The sequence below is a fragment of the Capricornis sumatraensis genome, chromosome 23 (genome assembly GCF_032405125.1).
Source record: "Capricornis sumatraensis isolate serow.1 chromosome 23, serow.2, whole genome shotgun sequence".
In the NCBI taxonomy this organism is placed as follows: Eukaryota; Metazoa; Chordata; class Mammalia; order Artiodactyla; family Bovidae; genus Capricornis; species Capricornis sumatraensis.
In genome coordinates this window covers 37,074,674-37,093,660 of record NC_091091.1, presented here as the reverse complement: position 1 = coordinate 37,093,660, position 18,987 = coordinate 37,074,674, and the positions used below count along the sequence as shown (strand labels likewise).

The following is an 18,987-nucleotide window of genomic DNA, read 5'->3' as shown; positions in this document are numbered from 1 at the left end:
GGGCTGTGTTTGTTTGCATGCTGGCACGCCGAGAGCACTGCCTCACGGTAGGCCGCTTCCCCTCAGTCCAATGCCTGGCACAGAGCTGGCACTGGGAGTGTCTGCAGAGTCTATATCCTGTTGACTGAATTTGCCGCCTCGTCCAGAGTGGGTTCCTGGCCAGGGCCAGGTCTCTCCTGCTCGGTGCTCCCTCCTCCTCATTACACTGTTTATTGAGCACCACCCCCCGCCCCCTACCCTTTACTATGAAGCCTCTCCTACAGTTGCTCGGTAAATCCTCATCATACTCTCTGCTTGTAAGGACTGTTCTGGAGCCCACTCGACCTCGAGTTTTCTGTTTCTTTAAAAATAATTTTCTTTCTTTATTTTTGGCTGTGTTGGGTCTTTGTTGCTGAGCGGGCTTTCCTCTAGTTGCAACGAGCTGGGGCTGCTTCCTAGTTGCAGTCCATGGGCTTCTCGTTGCGGGGGTTCCTCTTGTTGTGGGGCGTGGGCTGTAGGGTGTGGGGGCTGCAGTAGCTGTGGCACCCGGGCTCAGTAGCTGTGGTTCCCAGGCTCTAGAGCATAGGCTCAATCGTGGTGGTGCACGAGCTTAGTTGCTCTGTGGGATCCTCCCAGACCAGGGATCGAACTCATGTCTCGTGCCTTGGCAGGTGGATTCTTTACCACTAAGCCATTCAGGGAAGCCCTGCCCTCAAGTCTGAAGCTCAGTAATACCTGACGTGCCACCAGGGTTAGAAACTGCTGTGGTGGTTGGGTGACCAAGAGGGGAGATACTCAGCGGAGGCAATGACCTTCCTGGTCCCTCAGAGCCCCCCCAGGGTTGATCATGGGACAGGCTGGACCACCTTGAAGACCCCTCCCTGCACCAGGTACAGAATACATTTGTGGGTTAGGACTCATGGTGAGGTCTGGTTGGCTGAGTCATACCCACCCTCCCATGTCAGAAAAGTCCCTCTCTGCAGAGTCTGCGTTGGACACTCCCCTCAGAAGCTGTTCCCTGGACCCCTTCTCAGCACTTGATCCTGCCTAGGATGGCGCCACCCTGCAGGCAGAGAGAAGGCTCTGAGGCAGCCTCGGTCCAGGGACCGCAGGGGGCAGGGTGGGGTGGGGGCTGGGAGACCGTCTATGCTCTGCAAACGTTCCCACCACAGCCTCTGGAAGCTGGAGCCCCTTTAACCTCACCAAGAGCCAAAGCTTCTGGGTGGGCCCATCACTACCCAATTCACCACCACAAAGAGGCCACGTCCTAGCGTGGCCTTCCGTGATCTCAAGGCAGCCAAGGTCTGAGGCCTGACCCTCAGTCCCAACGGCAGGACAGTGACCCACTCTGTATGCTCGAACAGCGAACACCCCCCTGCCACCCTCCCCAAACCCGCTCTGGGACTCTTGCCTCACTTGTAGATGAAGGGGCAGGGCTAAAGCTCTGCTGAGGCCCCTCAACGCCCACCCTCTAGTTCCGCTGCTTGTTGCCACCCCCTCAGGTGAGGAGAAGACAGTGGGCACAAGGACCAAGGAAACTGGGTGGGGTGGCGGGGGAGAAGGTGTAGTAACTGGAGGTCAAGGGCAGGAAATCCAAATATATAGAAAATGTGCAGGACATTTAAAAATATTCAGTTTCCAAATGTCCCAGAGGGGGTAGCTGACATCAGCAACAGAGGTGAGCAGACAGATGCATGAACAGATTTTATTGGTGTCACAGGCAGCGGCACCAGCCTGGCATTAAACAGGGCATGAGAGTGAGCAGGACGTCTTCTCTCACGGTGTCATGACATGGGACAGTTTCGCTGCAGAAACTGTGTCTGGAGAGAAAAGGAATGCTTTTTCTAAGTGCAGGGGCATCCTTACCTGGCAACTGGCCTCATTCAATGGAGGTAATGGCTGATTTCCAATTCAAAAGGCTGCCCTAGGCTGGTAGCTTCGAACAGTTACTGAGGGGCTGATTGCCTGGGGGCTTCCAGTGGGAATGGCTGGCTGGTCTCAGGACACGATGGGGGTGGATGGTCTCTGGACACTCTGACAGCCAGGACTGTGAGCTCCTCGGAGCAGGGACTGAGCCTCTCACAGCTCTCCTTCTCCACAACCCAGGCGAACACCCCAAAACCCTGGCATATGGATTTACAGATGGACTCACTCTTGCCTAGTCACTCGGAGGACCCGATTCAACCTTACAGTAGCTCCAGAAAATACAGTTGCGACAGTAGACCGAGGTCCTACTAGCTGCAAAGGCACGAGCTGTTCACTGTGCATGCGATGTGAACTTCCTTCTCACAGCACACGTATGCGGAGGTGTTGTCACGAGTCCTACATCACAGGAGAGGAAACTGAGGCACAGAAGGCTCTCAGTTAATATGTGGAAGGACCAAGATGCAAATACAGGTCTAGCTGACGTCATGGCCCACATTTTCTACGGTTGGGTCAACTCCAAAGCTACCGTGACCTTGCCTTGCTCTCTGCTGGGGCTCCCCAGCCTGTCTGCCTTCCCAACATGACAGGGAGCTGGTTACTTGAGTCTCATCACTGGTGTCATTTGTAGAAGAGGGCATAGCTCTCTCCTGTGACTACTGAGAATTCCATGTTGATAATACATCTCATGACAATACATGTAAACAAGCTTTACAGTTAATTAAAAAACATGGCAGATGTAAGCGGTGATGGTTAGAGCTCTTCTAAGAAACATGGGCTTCTCTCAGGTCTCACCACCTATGAGCTCTGAAGCTTCATCCTCTTTCCTCACCTTCACTGGCCCCTCCCCATTTTCCCTCTGTATTTCATTTGTCTTTCCGGGAAGCCCTAACCCTAACCTAATCATCTTCTGGTCCTCTGCACGGGAGGCCCACCCTCAGCAGCCTGGCCTCCCCCTGCCCCTCCTCTCCTCCAGGACCCTCTGCCTGCCTTCCCAGCCACTCTCTTTGGGCCCCTCATGCGGAGTTCTTATTGTGCTTTTGACCTTTTGCATGAATTATAAGTCTAATTTTCCAACAGCTACATTGTTAAGCCCTCCAGAGCATCCTCCCCTCGGTCTTTGCATCCCCCTCCTGTACTCCTGGCAGACCTGGCACTTAACCAAGTCGGAGAAGAAGGAAGGGAGGAGGCCAGTGTTGGGGGGAGAGAGAAATAAAGGGGAGAAAGCTACATTTTTTTCTTTTGACACCATGTCACTGGAGGGAATTCCTGTCAGCAGATTCTTTGGTAGGACTTGAAACCACAATAACTTCCACATATTAACTAAAAAAAATCTGAGGGATATCTGAGAGGAAGTTGGACCAAAGTCTTACTTTTCTTTGGTCTCCCAATTATTATTATTTTTTAAAATGTTACTTATTGGCTGTTTTCCCAACAGCAAAATATTTGAATAAGTTAATGAATTCAGCATTGTTATTCCCCAGACTAGTTGGTGAGGTTCGATCTTCCTATATTTAAAATATCAGATGTCCACCATCCAGCTTTTTTTGGATAGATCCCCTCTGGAGTTGGCAGGTGGGGAACCTGCACATAGGCCTCTGGAGAGCTGAGGTGGCAGCTGAAGGACTCAGGGCCTCAGGCACGGCCTCAGCCACATTCTGTTCCGTTTCTAGAAAGTGCAGAAAGACACTGCAGGGTGCATCGCCCTGGTTGGTTCGGTCTTGTTTTTTTTTTCCTTTCTCAGATCTACCTGTGAGCAAGTCATCTCCTGGGAACGCCTCGCCCTCGTGTTGTAAAGATTCCAATGAGATCACATTCTTCTGACCTGATTTTAATCACATGGTCCCAGGATGCAGGCAATGGTTCTACTTCCTTACAGGGCCTGGGGAACTGGCCTTCAAGCCCCAGTGTTCTCTGGTGGGGCCAGCAGGGGAGGCTTCGGCTGCACCCCTGGCCTGCCCAGCGCTCCCCACCCACCTCCTCGGTGCTGTGCTCTCTCTGAGAGGACCTTCTTGTTCTGCTGACCACCTGCCTGGGCCAGCTTCTCCATCCTCCCTTCAGAGAGACAAGGAGAACCTCACAGAGGTCATCCAGCCTCTGGACGGCTGTGAGTTCTGCCAACCCTGCTGTCCCTCTGCCCAGGGGAGGGACATTCTCTGGAGCCTGAAGCTAGTGACCCCACCAGACCTCCAAAACCTCAGTCAGTGACCAAGAGCCCAGGAGCCCCTTTCTGCCAAGCCACAAAGAGGTGTCCTCCTGGCTGGACTTGGGGTCCGAGCTTTGCTCATTACCCCCATATCCCCCACAGCTGGGATGTTGGGGACATCATGGGTCAGGATGAATATTCTGCAAATATGGACACCTCAGCTCTCTCTTGTCTCATCTCAAATTTTATATCTTTTGCTAAAACTGATTTCTTCCTCTATTGCTGAGCCTTCATGGATCGTCCCCTCTTTAACACGTAGCCATCTCCCAACCCATATTTATAACCTTATATCCCTCAGAAACTATTTCTTATTTCTCTGTCTTATTTTTCCTCCTCGGGTTTTCACTAAAAGTGGAGCTGTATCATCTGTGCTTCCCAAAGAGAGTGCTGAGGACACTGGCTGAACCTTAACTGGCCTTCTGGGGTGAGTTTCCATGACAAATGCAACTTTCTACCAACATCCTCAGGAATAAGCCAGCAAAGACGCTTACTCTGTCTTCTCCTCTCCCTTCTGCATGGCGATCTTGGCTGCACCCACTTTCGGGAGGGTTGGGTTTGCCACATTGTTATTCCAAAGAAACTTGACTTTCTCAATTGTTCCAACATCAATATCTCCATCAAATTCACTGGAAAGGGTGGAGCCTGGTTTGATAATCCCACTTGAAATAGAGAAATAGAAACATTCCCATTCACTGTTCATTCCCATTCACTGAAACATTCCCATTCATAAGTTCTAATGAACATATAAGTTCCTGCCACTTTTCTCTACTCAAGATTAACTGAATAATTTTTCCAAATTAATTCTCAGATAAAGGTCCTTTATCTGAATGAAATGAAATGAAAAACTCAGTTACAATGCCATCAGTCTCAAGCAACTATTTATTTTATTTTTGGCCATGCCACATGGCATGTGGGATCTTAGTTTCCCAACCAGGGATCGAACCTGTGCCCCCTGCAGTGGAGGCTAGGCATCTTAACCACTGGGCCATTAGGGAAGTTCCTCAAACTACTATTTAAATATTGTTTCTTGAAATGTAAGTTCATTTATCTTCAAAACTTTGTTATAGAAAATCATGTAATTCTTTCATATTTTTCTGGTTGAATTATTTGTATAATAACAAGTTATCCACTTATTTTAACACAAAACACATGTGTGACTAGGCTAGTCAGAAAACATGATATCTGGGATAACATTAGATTTAATCTTAAAAAAATCTTATCTATTGAAAGAAAAAGAATTAAATGCCTGGATTTATAATAAAGAATAGAACACTTGTTAGCAGAAATCTGAAATTAGCTTCTGTATATAAAGTAAACAACTTAAGAGCCATTCAGAAAAATATGCCAAGCATGTCAGTGCATGCCTATGAACTGCCTGTGTATCACCAAGTGAGAGATGGTGTCAAAAAAGGAAATTGACTTGAAGACATTGTATTGACAAGTGTTTCCCTTATTTCCAAACAAAGCAACTTTGATTTGACCAGCGGCTGTTCTTCCAGACAGTGTTAGAGAAACGCCATATCTCCAGCCTGCACGGCGCACAGAAATGAGATTAGTCTATTCATGCTCAAGATAGTGAACCCACATCTCAGATCCCTGTTCCCCACTCCTTACACTGAGGCATTGAGATAGAAAGTTCTACATGTTAACCTACAACTGGAACTAGGCCCTAAGGAGAAGCACGCATCTGGCAGTGGCCCCACCCCAGTAAAGGGACCACTAGTCACATGTGGCTGCTTAAATTTAAATCCAAATAATAAAAAAAAAACCCTCACTTTGCTTAGCCACATGGAAAGTGCTGAATTGGTACACATGGTTGATGGCTGCTGTGCTGGGCCGCACAGAGCATCGCCACCGCGAACTAGAGTTCTGTTGGGCAGCTCCCCTCTAGAAGGACAGCAGTGTGAGTGAAGGTGAGAAGAGAAGGAGTGAGCGCTTGTCCCCGCATTCGAAAGGCAACTCCGGGTGCTGTCCTCAGAGTCTCAAGGGCCAGGTCTGTCTTTCCTTTGCTTCTCTGTGTCTTGAGCAGTCTCCAGCACAGAGGTCATCAAGATTTATACCTGAAGAGTTGTCTTGGCCCCTAAGAGCACACACATGTGCACACAAACCTGCACACCTATGACCACACACTCACACACATACCTAAGCACACACGTGCGTGCATGCTAAGTCGCTTCAGTCGTGTCCTAGTCCCTGAGACTCTATGGGCTATAGCCTACCAGGCTCCTCTGTTCAACGGATCCTCCAGGCAAGAACACTGGAGTGGGTTGCCTTGCCCTCCTCCAGGGCCTCTTCCTGACCCAGGGATTGAATCCACATCTCTTATACCTCTTGCACTGGCAGGCAGGTTCTTTACCACTAGCACCACCTGGAAAATCCCATACACACACACATGCACACACATATTCACATGTACACATACACCCTCATAGTCATACACACTCACATTCCCATGCATGCACACGTAGGAATGTAAACACACACCCCCACACACACCCTTTGCCTAACTTCCACGTGTCCTTCAGATCCAGAGAGGTGTTTTCTCTCCTCCTTCCCCTGGTCAAGGCTGTGTGCTCTGTCCCCCCAATATCCCAGCAGCAATCTGCCAAGCCCAATGGACTTGGAGCTGCTTGCTCAGTTTCCATCTTCTCTGCTGTATTATAAATTTCATACCAGAGTATTTACATCCTCCCTGCACCCCCTATGTCTAGCACAGTCTGTGGTCCATAAATAAATGTTAGTTGAGGAATGAATATATGGCTTTTGAATGTTTAATTTGTTGTTTTAAAATATGGGCATGTATTTCATGCATCACTACATCAGAAGAAGGATTGATTCATCAACGTCTTTTTAAATAAATATGTATACAGTGATGGAAATATTCCCTATCTTGACTGTGGAGATGGCTACATGACTATTCATTTATCAAAACCCATAGAATCAGCTATACACCACAAAGACTGACTTTTGCTGTACATAAATTATATCTCAATAAACCTGACTTAAAGTACTATATAAGACTTGTATTATATTTATGTATTTGTATATACACAGTCTCTCTTTTTTTTTTTACAGCGCAATGTCTTAAGGAACTTTCATGGGCAGATTGGCACAAAGTGGCTGAAACATGTCCATCTCTACCCTTTGTCTGAGCTCATTCAGCTGAATTTGGAGAGAAATTACCCCTTTCTGATTCCTATTCACCCTCCACCAGACAGTCACCCCTCCCCCACACCCATGATCAAGAGAGACACGTGTACAGAAGGCTGGAAATGGAGAGAGTGGAGTTGGGCTTCTAAGTGGGTTGGACAGGCAAAGAGTTGGTATCAAATAAATTTTGAATGAATAGGAAAACAGATGTGGATGAGACAATTTTTGAGAACAAAAGACTGTGGGGTGGCAAAAGTTCAGAGAAGATGGCCACAGAAACATGTAAATCGCTGTTAGCCCATTAGCCATGCTATTTGTGTGAGCTCATTTTATGCCATAGAAATAAACTGGAAGTAAAGCAGACCCTTTCTAAATTCTCAGTTGAGTCTTAAATGGGGTAGTTTGAGTGGATGTGTCCTTTTACTAAGATAAAATGTACCCACAAATATTTCAGGTTATTTATGTTTATGTAAAACAGAAACCAAACCTTCTTTACCAGGGCACGAAAGTCACAACACAACTTACGGGCAAATTTGCTGGAATCTCCTGTGTTCAGGAAGAACTTCTGCTGCTCCTCATGTGTCTTGCCAGCAAATCTCAGCATAGCATCCCATCTGCAGGACACCCTTCACCTGGACAGGGGAAGCACTTGTTTTAATGAGAAAGATGGACCTGGCTGTAAGGTATGTTTGTCTCTCTATGATATCTTGGGCAATTTTCTTACATTCTGAGTTTCCTCTTTTATAACTGGAAGGAGACCGGAATAGATGGTCTCTAAACTACCTTCATCTAGGGTGTGGTACCCAAGCCTGAGGCACATCACGTTAGGACTTCTTCAGGAGGTTCAGAAAACACTGATGCCTTTTCCTCAGGTTAGATCTAATATGGGTTCCATCAAGTGGTATGCTGGTGAATGATTAATAGGCAACACTGGAACAAAAAGTCCTTTGTAATGCCTACCAATTTCCATGCTATAAATACTCTCTGACTGTGGCCAGGTTCAGGCTACCAACATGATGTCGCTGAATGGGGAGCTGGGGGGAGATGGTCACACCAGGCTCGAGCGTATCATTTACTCTGTCTCTCTCGTTGCCAGCTGCACAAGACACAAACCCCCACCCCCAGCCCCCAGCCTGGCGCCCAGCTTTTCTTCCCTCTGGTGTGTATATTCTTCTCTCGCACATTCTATTTTTGTTCTGCTTTAGTCAGAAATCCGCACTCCTTCTCCTCCTTCTAAAATCTATGATTTTCCAAGCAAGATTCAAACTTTGCCTCCAGCAGGAAGCCTTCCTAGATCACTGAATTGATTGCTCTACTCTCTGATTTCCCAGAATCATCCTCTGCCATGTAACTCTTCTAGAATTGTAGCTACCTCCTGCTTAAAGGTTTTTTCCCCTTCACTCCACAGAGGGGTTCACTCCACGTGAACACTGACACGCAGTGCCAAAAAAAAAGGGATGATCAGAAACTGGTGACAGAGAAGGCAATGGCACCCCACTCCAGTACTCTTGCCTGGAGAATCCCAGGGATGGGGGAGCCTGGTGGGCTGCAGTCCATGGGGTCACTAAGAGTCAGACATGACTGAGCGACTTCACTCTCACTTTTCACCTTCATGCATTGGAGAAGGAAATGGCAACCCACTCCAGTGTTCTTGCCTGGAGAATCCCAGGGACGGGGGAGCCTGGTGGGCTTCCATCTATGGGGTCGCACAGAGTCGGACATGACTGAAGTGACTTAGCAGCAGCAGCAGAAACTGGTGAAGAGTACTGCAGACCCCAACACAGCAGGACAACAGCACCACCGTGGGACTCAAGGTGGGATAACATCTTACAGACTCAAAGTCCCTGTAGCAAGCCCAGGGGTATGCGCTGAATCCACTGGGATTGAGGACGCTCTCTGAGTAGTACTTATAGCTTCTCAAGTGATTGCAAACCACGAAGTCCCGGGTTCCTGGGGAAGTAGAGGAGGAAGTCTGCACAGGTGGCCGGGGTCCTGTGACAGCTTCTCGGCCTTTCCCTCCAAGCGGGATGGGACTCTATACTCAGAAATTTAAGATAAGTCCAAAATCCAGACACAAAATGATAGCTAACATAGAAAGCCTGCTTTCTGATTGCTGGGAAATGTTTTGAACTCTTTATGTGTATTGTCCCTATAACCCTTACCTTTCTTCAGGGGTTTCCCTAGTGGCCCAGATAGTAAAGAATCTGCCTGCAATGCAGGAGACCCAGGTTCGATCCCAGGATGAGGAATATCCCCTAGAGAAGGGAATGGCAACCCACTCCAGTCTTCTTGCCTGTCCATGTGATTTCCATGGACAAGAGTGGTGACTCTCATGCAAGCAGGATTTCCCATGGATAGAGGGGCCTGGTGGTCTACAGTCCATGGGGTCGCAAAGAGTCAGACATGACTGAGCAATTAACACTTTCACTTTTCTTCAAAGATGGGTAACACACCATCCTTAATTACAGAAAGCCATATAGACTCCAGCCTCAGGTTTCAGATTTCAGCTAGGAGTGGCGGAGCTGGGATTTAAACCCAAGCCTCCCTGGTGCTGGAGCCCAGGCCTCTAACCTCTGTGCTGTCCTGTGTCCCAGGCACCAGGCTGGAGGTTCTTGAGGACACAATCAGATGCGACATGACCTCCCAGACATGACAAAAGCAAAGGCAAGGACATTCTCATGACAGACTTAGGCAAATAAAAAGGAAGCCTGAATAGCCTTAGGTGGCTTTATGTGAGCACCCCTTTCACTCTCATGATGCCTTGCTCCTTCTTAGAACCTTCCTTGGCCCCTACAAACTCTTGCCAAGTGGTCGCTATCATAGCACACCTTCCAGACCTGGCCTGAACTTGCTTGGCTGTTACTGATGGAGAGTCTAGGCTACTCTATTCTCTCAAAGCCTCATAAAGTCATGAAAGACAAACACATTGGTCCTCAGCCTTAACATTTGCTTTGCTGTTGTTCATCCCTGCAAAGTCATTATGCTCACATTCAATAAAAATATTGCATCATTTGTGGGGCCAAATGATGAGTCTGGCTGAAAATTTCAACTATTCATTGTCATTCTGACTTCATCTGATACAGAGAGCTATATCTGAATGATGCCCTTAATCCCAGTTGCTGACCATTGATAAAGAACAGCCACATTAAGTAGCAGGTCTCTGCTCTGACCTTCATTACCTGTGATTGCTTCTTATTGCTGTCCCACATAGAAGACTCTCATGCAAACGGGTTTGCCATGGACACAATTGGGAATTGTGTGCCATGGACACAAGTGGGAATTCCCTTCCCAAGTTTGAAGGGAAAAGGGGAGAAGTAGTAAGGTATCCTGATTCAAAACACAGATTCTGGGACTGGGATGCATATATGTGTGCGTATATGCTAAGTTGCTTCAGTCATGTTCAACTCTTTATGACCCTATGGACCATAGCCTGGCAGGCTCCTCTGTCCATGGGATTCTCCAGGCAAGAATAGTGGAGTGGGTTTCCATGCCCTCCTCCAATGGAATCTTCCCGATGAGGGGATCGGACCCACGTATGTCTCCTGTATTGGCACGCGAGTTCTTTACCACCAGCACCCTCTGGGAGGCCCTCTGGGACTAGGCTGCCTGGCTCCAAAGCTCTGGTTGGCTATTTCTTGAGCAAGTTGCATGACCTTGGGTGAATCACTTGGCTTTTTCTATGCCTCAGTTTCCCTATTTATAAAATAAGGGTAATAATTCAGCTATGATAAGATTAAATGAAATAGGATATGTAGCATTTAACAAAGTGCCTGGCACATTGTTATGGGTGTGTAAGTAAATATTTAGTATTATTTTTCCCTGACTATATGGTGACGCTTGTGGCAAAGCCTTCCAGGCTCTTTAGGGTCTCAAAGAGTTGGACACTACTGACTATATCTCCTTCTTGACAGGACTCCTGGATTTAGCAGTTGTCTTTGAAGATTTTATCAGAGAAGTTGTAAAGACACAAACATAACTGTCTCTTGAAGATAAATGGTAGGGTTCTTATAAAGGTAGAGCCTTGCTTAAGCCATAAGATAGGAGAAACAGTATTGAGTGTCAGTTCTATCACTGATTAGATGTGTGACCTTGGGCGAGTCATTTGCTTCCCTCAGCCTTTTTCTTTAGTTCTGAAGATTAAATGAGAAAAATGTAAAGCACTTTGCAAAGTATTTGGGATAAGTGGGCACTTGATCTATGCTTACTATAATAGTTATATTAGCTTCATAATGATTATATTACATTGATGTAGTTTGTTGTCATAATTTAAAGGCTTTGCTTGGGTTAAAAGGATGCTTTTGGTGTGATGGTGACAGTATTTCTTCTGCCAATGACGGCAGTGGAATTTTTGTGTTCTCTTCTGCCCTTGATATCAGAGAAGGGGACAAAGAATGACGACACGGATCCTTTTTAACTGTGTTTGCTCATGTTCATCTCAGTCTTGCTCTGCATCTTCCTGAGTGCCCAGTCCTGCTAAGAGAACCACACCAACAGAAAACATGGGTCTAGAAAGGAGGAATGCAGACAGAGCGGAGGGAGCAAAGGCAACAAAGCCCCTACCTCCCCTGCCACGAAGACAGGCTTCTGAGGAGCTTCCCTGTACAGACTAGCCAGCTCTGCCACAGCCAAGGGGACGGACTCCTTTGGACCAGCTCCAAGCTAGGGAGTCTTGTATCATGTCCTGGGGCTACTGGGGACAAAACCTGGGGCCCTGGCCCTCGAGTCTTGCCTGTAATCCTGCCCAGGCCTGGCGTTTTTCTCTCTGCCTCTCCCGCCGCATGGGCCCCCAGGCTGTGGCCAATGAGGTGGACTTGGGAAGGTGAGTAGCTGTGGTTCGACTGGAAAGGGAAGATTGTATTGTCAGGATATTTCTCTGCTGCGGTTTTCACAAACCTAAAGCCATTACTTCTCTGCTGAAAACCTTCCACTGCCATTAGGATGAAACCCAACTCATTACAAAAGCCTCAGAGCTTTCCTGACTCAACACCTATTTTTCTAGACTCTTTTTCTACCCAAACTTTTTGTGGAACTTTCAGTTCCTCAAATATGTTGTATTTGGGTCTGTATAAGTTGCCTGTTGAAAACAGACAACTTCCTGTTGTCATCTACAGTTTAGCCATCAGCTCTCAACTTAGATGTCTCTTTCTGGGAGACATCCTTAATTACGGGTCCCCTTCTCTAGACTAGATTCACTAACCCCCATGTGCTCCTATAAAGCCTTGTAGCTACCCCCTCCCCATCCCCACATCAGAACCCTGATCACACTCTACTGTCACTGTAAACTCCCCCAGGGCCTGGGACCTCAGTTGTCCTCTTTACATCCTGGCAGAGCTCCTGACACTGTGCTCCTAAATACTGGATGGACAAACAGCACAAAGCTCAAAGTGCTGACACCCGCTGGTCTCAGAGATGTTCACCCAAATGTACTTGTTTACTACAGGTCTACAGATCACAGCGCCTCGATTCAAAGTGAGTTTTAGGGGTAAGACTCCGAGAGAGCTATCAATTATATTTCCTCTTTAAACATAGAGCCCTCAGTTGCATCTTTGCACAGAGACCAGTGGTGTCACGCACCTCCTCTGCAGCCCGGCCATCACTCACCTTGAGCATGGCCAGCATCTGGGCCGTCTGGGCACCCACCACGCGCACATCGTTGGTGGCCTGAGTGTAAGTGTTTGGGAGCCTTTCTTCCAGTCCACGCAGATGCAGGTCACCTCCTCCACCTCAAACATGTTCTGGTGTTGGAGAGACTCCAGGGGGTTATCATGGGGCTTATGAATCCACATCCAACCAGGGCTCAGAAATAGTCCCTGAGAGTTATCACTGGCCATTTTTCTGTCCCTTCCTAGCAGGGGCACTGGGTGAACTTGACTTTGTTAGGAATCCTGTTGCCAACAGGAATTATCCCTCAGCGGGTATGTTATGAGAAAGGCAAATTAGTTTCCTCTCTAGCTTGTAGATTAATTAAAAGCTGACCACTCTGGTTTTCTTTGACCAGATTCAGTAAGGTGGATTCAGTAAGGTGGATAAAACCTGGGCATCATTTAAAGAGCCCTGTTGAGCAAAGAAAAGGTCTCAAGTGCATTCATTCTCTGGAAGCTGGGGTCTAACTGACTTTGTGGATTTGACCACTAGGGGTCCTTTTAGCCTCTTGACAAAGCCTGGGCTTGCTTCACCCCAGGCTACAGGGCACTAAGTAAGTTCTAAGGTGGGAGGGAAGGGTCACTATTTTTAGAGTTAGGATAGCATAGTATTTCACAGAAGAAAGACACACTGCAGATATTTGAAAAATAGAACTGTACTGATTTAAAATATATTGGAGAATTCTGAAAGGGAAACTTCTTTCTGGATGTCACAGGAACTGATATATGCTTAGAAGTTCTGCCAGGGAAGACACAGGACCCGACTGAGTCTAAAATGGTGCTATAAATTAAAAATCCATCAAGAATCTTTTCACATACATGATACTAGTATGTGTGATCACACACACAAATACCTACAGTTGTTTTCTCAGGACCTTTATTTTTAAAGCAGCCCTGAGAATCTCTTACAAACTTGGATAATTTAGAGTATAAACTATATCTTACAGTCTACACATTAAGATACTTATTAACGATGGGACAGAAGCGACACTAAGAGTTAAAAACATGGTAAAAACCGAGGTCAAATGCAGAATGATTTCACTTTTCAGGGTTTGTAACTTTTCCTGTTGACATTTTAGGTTGGAGTTATTAATGTGTGTGTGGCAGGCGGGCTGTTAGCATAACTTCTTAGGTGTCAGAAAAACATTGAATCAGTGAACACAAGAAAAGAAGAGGTGGATGGTATATTATGTGTGTGTTTCTGTGCCTTTGCACATGTACGCTTGTGTGTATGTGTACACATGTGTGTATGTGCACGTGTACACATGTGTGTTATTCCATTGTCTATCCTTCTGTCTATCCTAAAGACGCTCTATTACAGTGGGTTTTGGCACTTTCTATTCTGCAGTTTAGTGCAAAGTCTTCCCAGGTGATGAAGCAAGAGAGATGGGTTCAATCCCTGAGTAGGGAAGATCCCCTGGAGGAGGAAATGATAACCCACTGCAGTATTCTTGCTTGGGAAATCCCATGGACAGAGGAGCCTGGCCGGCTACAGTCCATAGGGTCAAAAAGAGTTGGACACGAGAATCTGTGAGCAACTAAGCATGCACACATTCTGCCATTTGGGGCACCTGGTCAGCCTTAGCTCCTCGTATCTCAAATAAACAGTCATAGCACATATCTCTGACTCTTAGGGAAGTGGGAAATAATTGAACAAAAAGAACATAATCCCTCATCTATGGAAATACAAAGCAGCCTCACTGAAATGAAGCAGACAACATTTAGGCATAATCTAATCAGAAATGAGCGAGTGGAAGTGATCACTCACATAGCAAATGGCATTGCTTCAGGCTGCTGATGCAGTCCAGAGACATGGAAAGGGCTTTTTATTTCTGTGAGGAGGCATTTTAATTGCACAGTAAAACCTCAATATGTCAGGGTTTCCTGTTTCCAAGTTCACTAATTGAGATTGCATAAAGGGAGGGGGAGGCATTCATGGGAAAGAAGGGCAGATGCCTGGGGCACAGGCCACAGGGGTTAGAGCCGGGCCCTACCTTGCACATATGCACCAACCAGCTCTCATCTCCCTTGTTGATGAAGCCATGGATTATGAACCGGGTCTTCTTGGCTATTTGGAAACTGGACGCCTCAATCGTTGATGGATCAGAGGAAAGGAGAATCCGTGACACACACACAAGGGTTCCATGTTTCTGTAGCCCAGCCACTTTGGCCTGTCTCCTTCTGCCCCATTTCTGCCCGTTCCAATGCCACAACTTTTCAAAGTTTAGCAAAAAGCTACCTCTTCCAGGAAGCCCACCCTGACCTTTCCCTGCCGTACCTTCACAAGTCAGGAATCATTACCTCTACTAGGTCTGGATTGTGATTCATGGTCTTACCTTCCGTAGGTTTTTATGGTAAGCTCTTTGCCACAGGCCAGAATCACACAACCAGCTAGAGGTTCTGACAAAAATGAACCATTCATTCAAGCCTTTTTTTTTTTTTTTTTTTTTTTTTTTACCAGAGACCTACTCTGTCCAGGTCTGGCTAGGCCTGGGGGAGGAACTGGTAGGATGGGGTGGAGGAGGAGGACAGGAGGTACAGGAATAAGGAACTTCTGGTCCCCGGGTAGACACAGCCGCTCACTGCTTTACAACAATGTTAGAATAGCAGAGGTCTCACTTGAACGTTGTTTGGGTTTCTGTTGGTGAAGAGCAGGAAGTGGGTGCCAATCTTCTCCGGGCTCCGGGGGAGAATTTTCAAGGCCCTGATTGCAGTCCCAGCCCAGGGCTCGGAGTCAGAGACACACCTGACAGAATCATGGCAAACTTCGTTTCCTGGAGAGAAAGGATGACTCTGCTCAGAGATTAGCTCTCAAGGCTGGGCTGGTCACTCCCCTGCTTGGGGACAGGCTGAAGACCAGGCAGAGTCTTGCCTCAGCTCCATCTACTGTCTCCTTGCCTGGCCCCCACACCCATCTTCTGATTAGGGACCTGTCCCACTGAATCCCACAGAGACCTGTCTGCCTCAAACCACCAGCAAACTTAAAAGTTCTGTGTTCCTAGAGCCTCTTGTATAGAGTGATGTGAGTCAGAAAGAAAAAAAACTGGTATTGTACATTAACACATATACATGGAATCTAGAAAAATGGTACTGATGAACCTATTTGCAGGGCAGAAATAGAGAGGCAGATGTGGAGAACAGATGTGTGGGCACAGAGGGGAAGGAGAGGGGATGAATTTCGAGAGTAGCATTGAGATATGCACACTACCGTGTGTAAACTACATAGCTACTGGAAGCAGCTATACCACACGGGGAGCTCGGCTTGGCGCTCTGTGATGACCCAGAGGCAAGAGAGAGGGGATATATGTATACTTAAAGCTAATTCACATTGTTGTACAATGGACACCAACACAACAGTGTAAAGCAATTCCCTTGAATTAAAAAAAAAATTCTATCCCCAGAGCTTCAGATGTGTTTATTTGATTACTAATATGATAACAGGCACTGGTCAGTCAATATGTTAACCCAGACAAGGATTTAATGCGTTATCTGGAAAAGTCTGGCCTCAGGCACCCTGGGCATAAAGGTGGGCTGACGAGAAATACTCTGAGGTGGGTCCCCCACAAACTGCCTCCTCTCCCAGGCACTGGGGCAGCCCCGTCTGCTTCTCTGTGGAACCTTGGAGCTGTCTGGAGCTGCTGGAAACCCAGCCATGGCTGAGGTTTCTCTGGCCAGTGCTGAGATGATGAGTTTACGTCCTTCCCAAAAGGCAGGTGGGATGTTTCTTACCTTTGGCTGCTCCCAGCAGGAAAAGAGCAACTGTCCAGATGCTCACCATCTACAAGAAATTCAGACACTCATCTTCACCAAGCACAACCAGAGTAATGAGCAAAGACTCAGCAATTCAAGGCTCTATGCCCTGCCTTCCCGCTTCACAGCTATGGGAAGACTTACCCTGTTGGATGTTCCAGATCTTTCTTCTCCCTGGATCAAGTGCGTGGGCCATTTTCTTATACTTGAGCCTTATCACACTTCTTCAAAGAAAGAGCAGGTGATGATAGAGCATGCTGTGTGCACTTAATATTTCAGTCTGCACAAATACATAAAACAAGATTAATAACAGAGGTCAAATCTTCCCACAGGTCGAGGAAGATGTAGGATGCTTGATTAAAAGGAGATGAAAGGTCTAACTTTGCACCTATGTACCTGTGCGTGTAATTATGAGCCAAGTGGACCCCATTTTCCAATTTTTTTAATCTGATCATCTAGTACTTTACGAGTCCCAAGATGGACACTGCAGCAAACTCTAATCGTGAATGAACCCATTCTCACTTAGAATGGATGGAAATGCCCTTGCAAGTAGCTGATAGCAAAGGGAAGGGTCTAAGGAAACCTTCTGTTCATCCCTCTCTGGCAGTCTAGTAATGCTTGAGCATATGAGCGGTGAAGACAGAGTCAACAGCCCCGTAATATCCTCTGGCTACCATTCCCCACTAACTAGTGTTCTAATTACCTATTGCTATGGGAGAGCCAACTCAAAACATAAGGGTTTAAAACAAGAGCAATCATATTCTCCTGCTATAATTTGGAATAGCTGGGTTCAGGGGTCCATAAAAGCCCATGTCACCAGACCACATAATGTCTGTTGAGTGTCCTTGGACCCTCTGACATTTGCACACCTGTTCTATGAGACTACCTTGTGAAGCTGTCATGAATTACCCACTTACCCAAGTGTCTGTGAGCAGCTTGGTTGGTTCACACAGCCGAGCCTTTGGTGTCCTAACCACCTCCAAGTTAAATATATCTCATTGTCAAAGCCCACACTGCTCCTGAATAAACAGGACACTAGGGCACAGGCTAGAGGGCCCCCTTCCTGTGAAGGGGACAGAAAGGACTTCCCTTAGACTAATAAGGAATAGCAGCCAGCAGTTACTGAGGCTTAGTACGTGTGCTCAGAGTACTTTTCATGTACTTTGAAAAGTACATGTATGGAGACTTTAAGTCTCACAACAACCTCATTAGGTAGGTAAACAGACGTGGAAACTGAGGCACCAGCCTTTAATATCATGCTTATAATATCATGCAGACAATGAGTGATAAAATGGGCTTTGAATCCAGAACTATCCGGAATGAAATATGGAGCTGTTGAATATCAGTTATTTTGAGCAAGTTATCAACAAGATTTGTTGAGTGTCAGCTGCCAAGAATGGGGGAAATACTTACATAGAATAAACTGAAACAGAAAATAAATTTCTCCCTACTCCAGACTTGAACCATCTGGTTGACCTGACTGATGAGGTATTCAAGCTTTGGAAATCTGTTTATGTGATGTCGGAAGGTACTGGGGCACTTGATGAAGACTGTGGAGAAGACAAACGCTTTTCTTTGATGTTGCAGTACTTTTTTTTTTTTAATTTTTATTTTTACTTTATTTTACTTTACAATACTGTGTTGGTTTCACCACACATTGACATGAATCCACCACGGGTGTACATGCGATCCCAAACATGAACCCCCCTCCCACCTCCCTCCCCACAACATCCCTCTGGGTCATCCCCGTGCACCAGCCCCAAGCATGCTGTATCCTGCATCAGACATAGACTGGTGATTCGATTCTTACATGATAGTATACATGTTTCAATGCCATTCTCCCAAATCATCCCACCCTCTCCCTCTCCCTCTGAGTCCCAAAGTCCGCTATACACATCTGTGTCTTTTTTGCTGTCTTGCATACAGGGTCATCATTGCCATCTTTCTAAATTCCATATATATGTGTTAGTATACTGTATTGGTGTTTTTCTTTCTGGCTTACTTCACTCTGTATAATCGGCTCCAGTTTCATCCATCTCAACAGAACTGATTCAAATGTATTCTTTTTAATGGCTGAGTAATACTCCATTGTGTATATGTACCACAGCTTTCTTATCCATTCATCTGCTGATGGACATCTAGGTTGTTTCCATGTCCTGGCTATTATAAACAGTGCTGCGATGAACATTGGGATACATGTGATGTTGCAGTACTAACATGGGATGAGATTTATGATAAAACCTGGGTAAAACAGGTAAATTGGGTGGTTGTTGTTTTAGTTGTTCAGTCCCCAAGTTATGTCCAACTCTTTGTGACCCCATCGACTGCAGCACGCAA

General features: G+C 46.5%; 1 protein-coding gene across 1 annotated transcript; it reads right to left on the bottom strand.

Moving 5' to 3' along the window:
• Positions 1–1,693: 1,693 nt before the first annotated feature.
• Positions 1,694–16,678, bottom strand: LOC138070220 (inactive pancreatic lipase-related protein 1-like). Its single transcript, XM_068961367.1, is given in 12 exon segments — positions 1,694–1,799; positions 4,600–4,767; positions 5,529–5,637; positions 7,784–7,858; positions 7,861–7,911; positions 9,089–9,208; positions 11,988–12,096; positions 12,860–12,933; positions 12,936–12,993; positions 14,895–15,021; positions 15,521–15,674; positions 16,630–16,678. Coding segments are annotated over 12 exon segments (1,200 nt in total).
• Between the last annotated feature and the right edge of the window lie 2,309 nt (positions 16,679–18,987).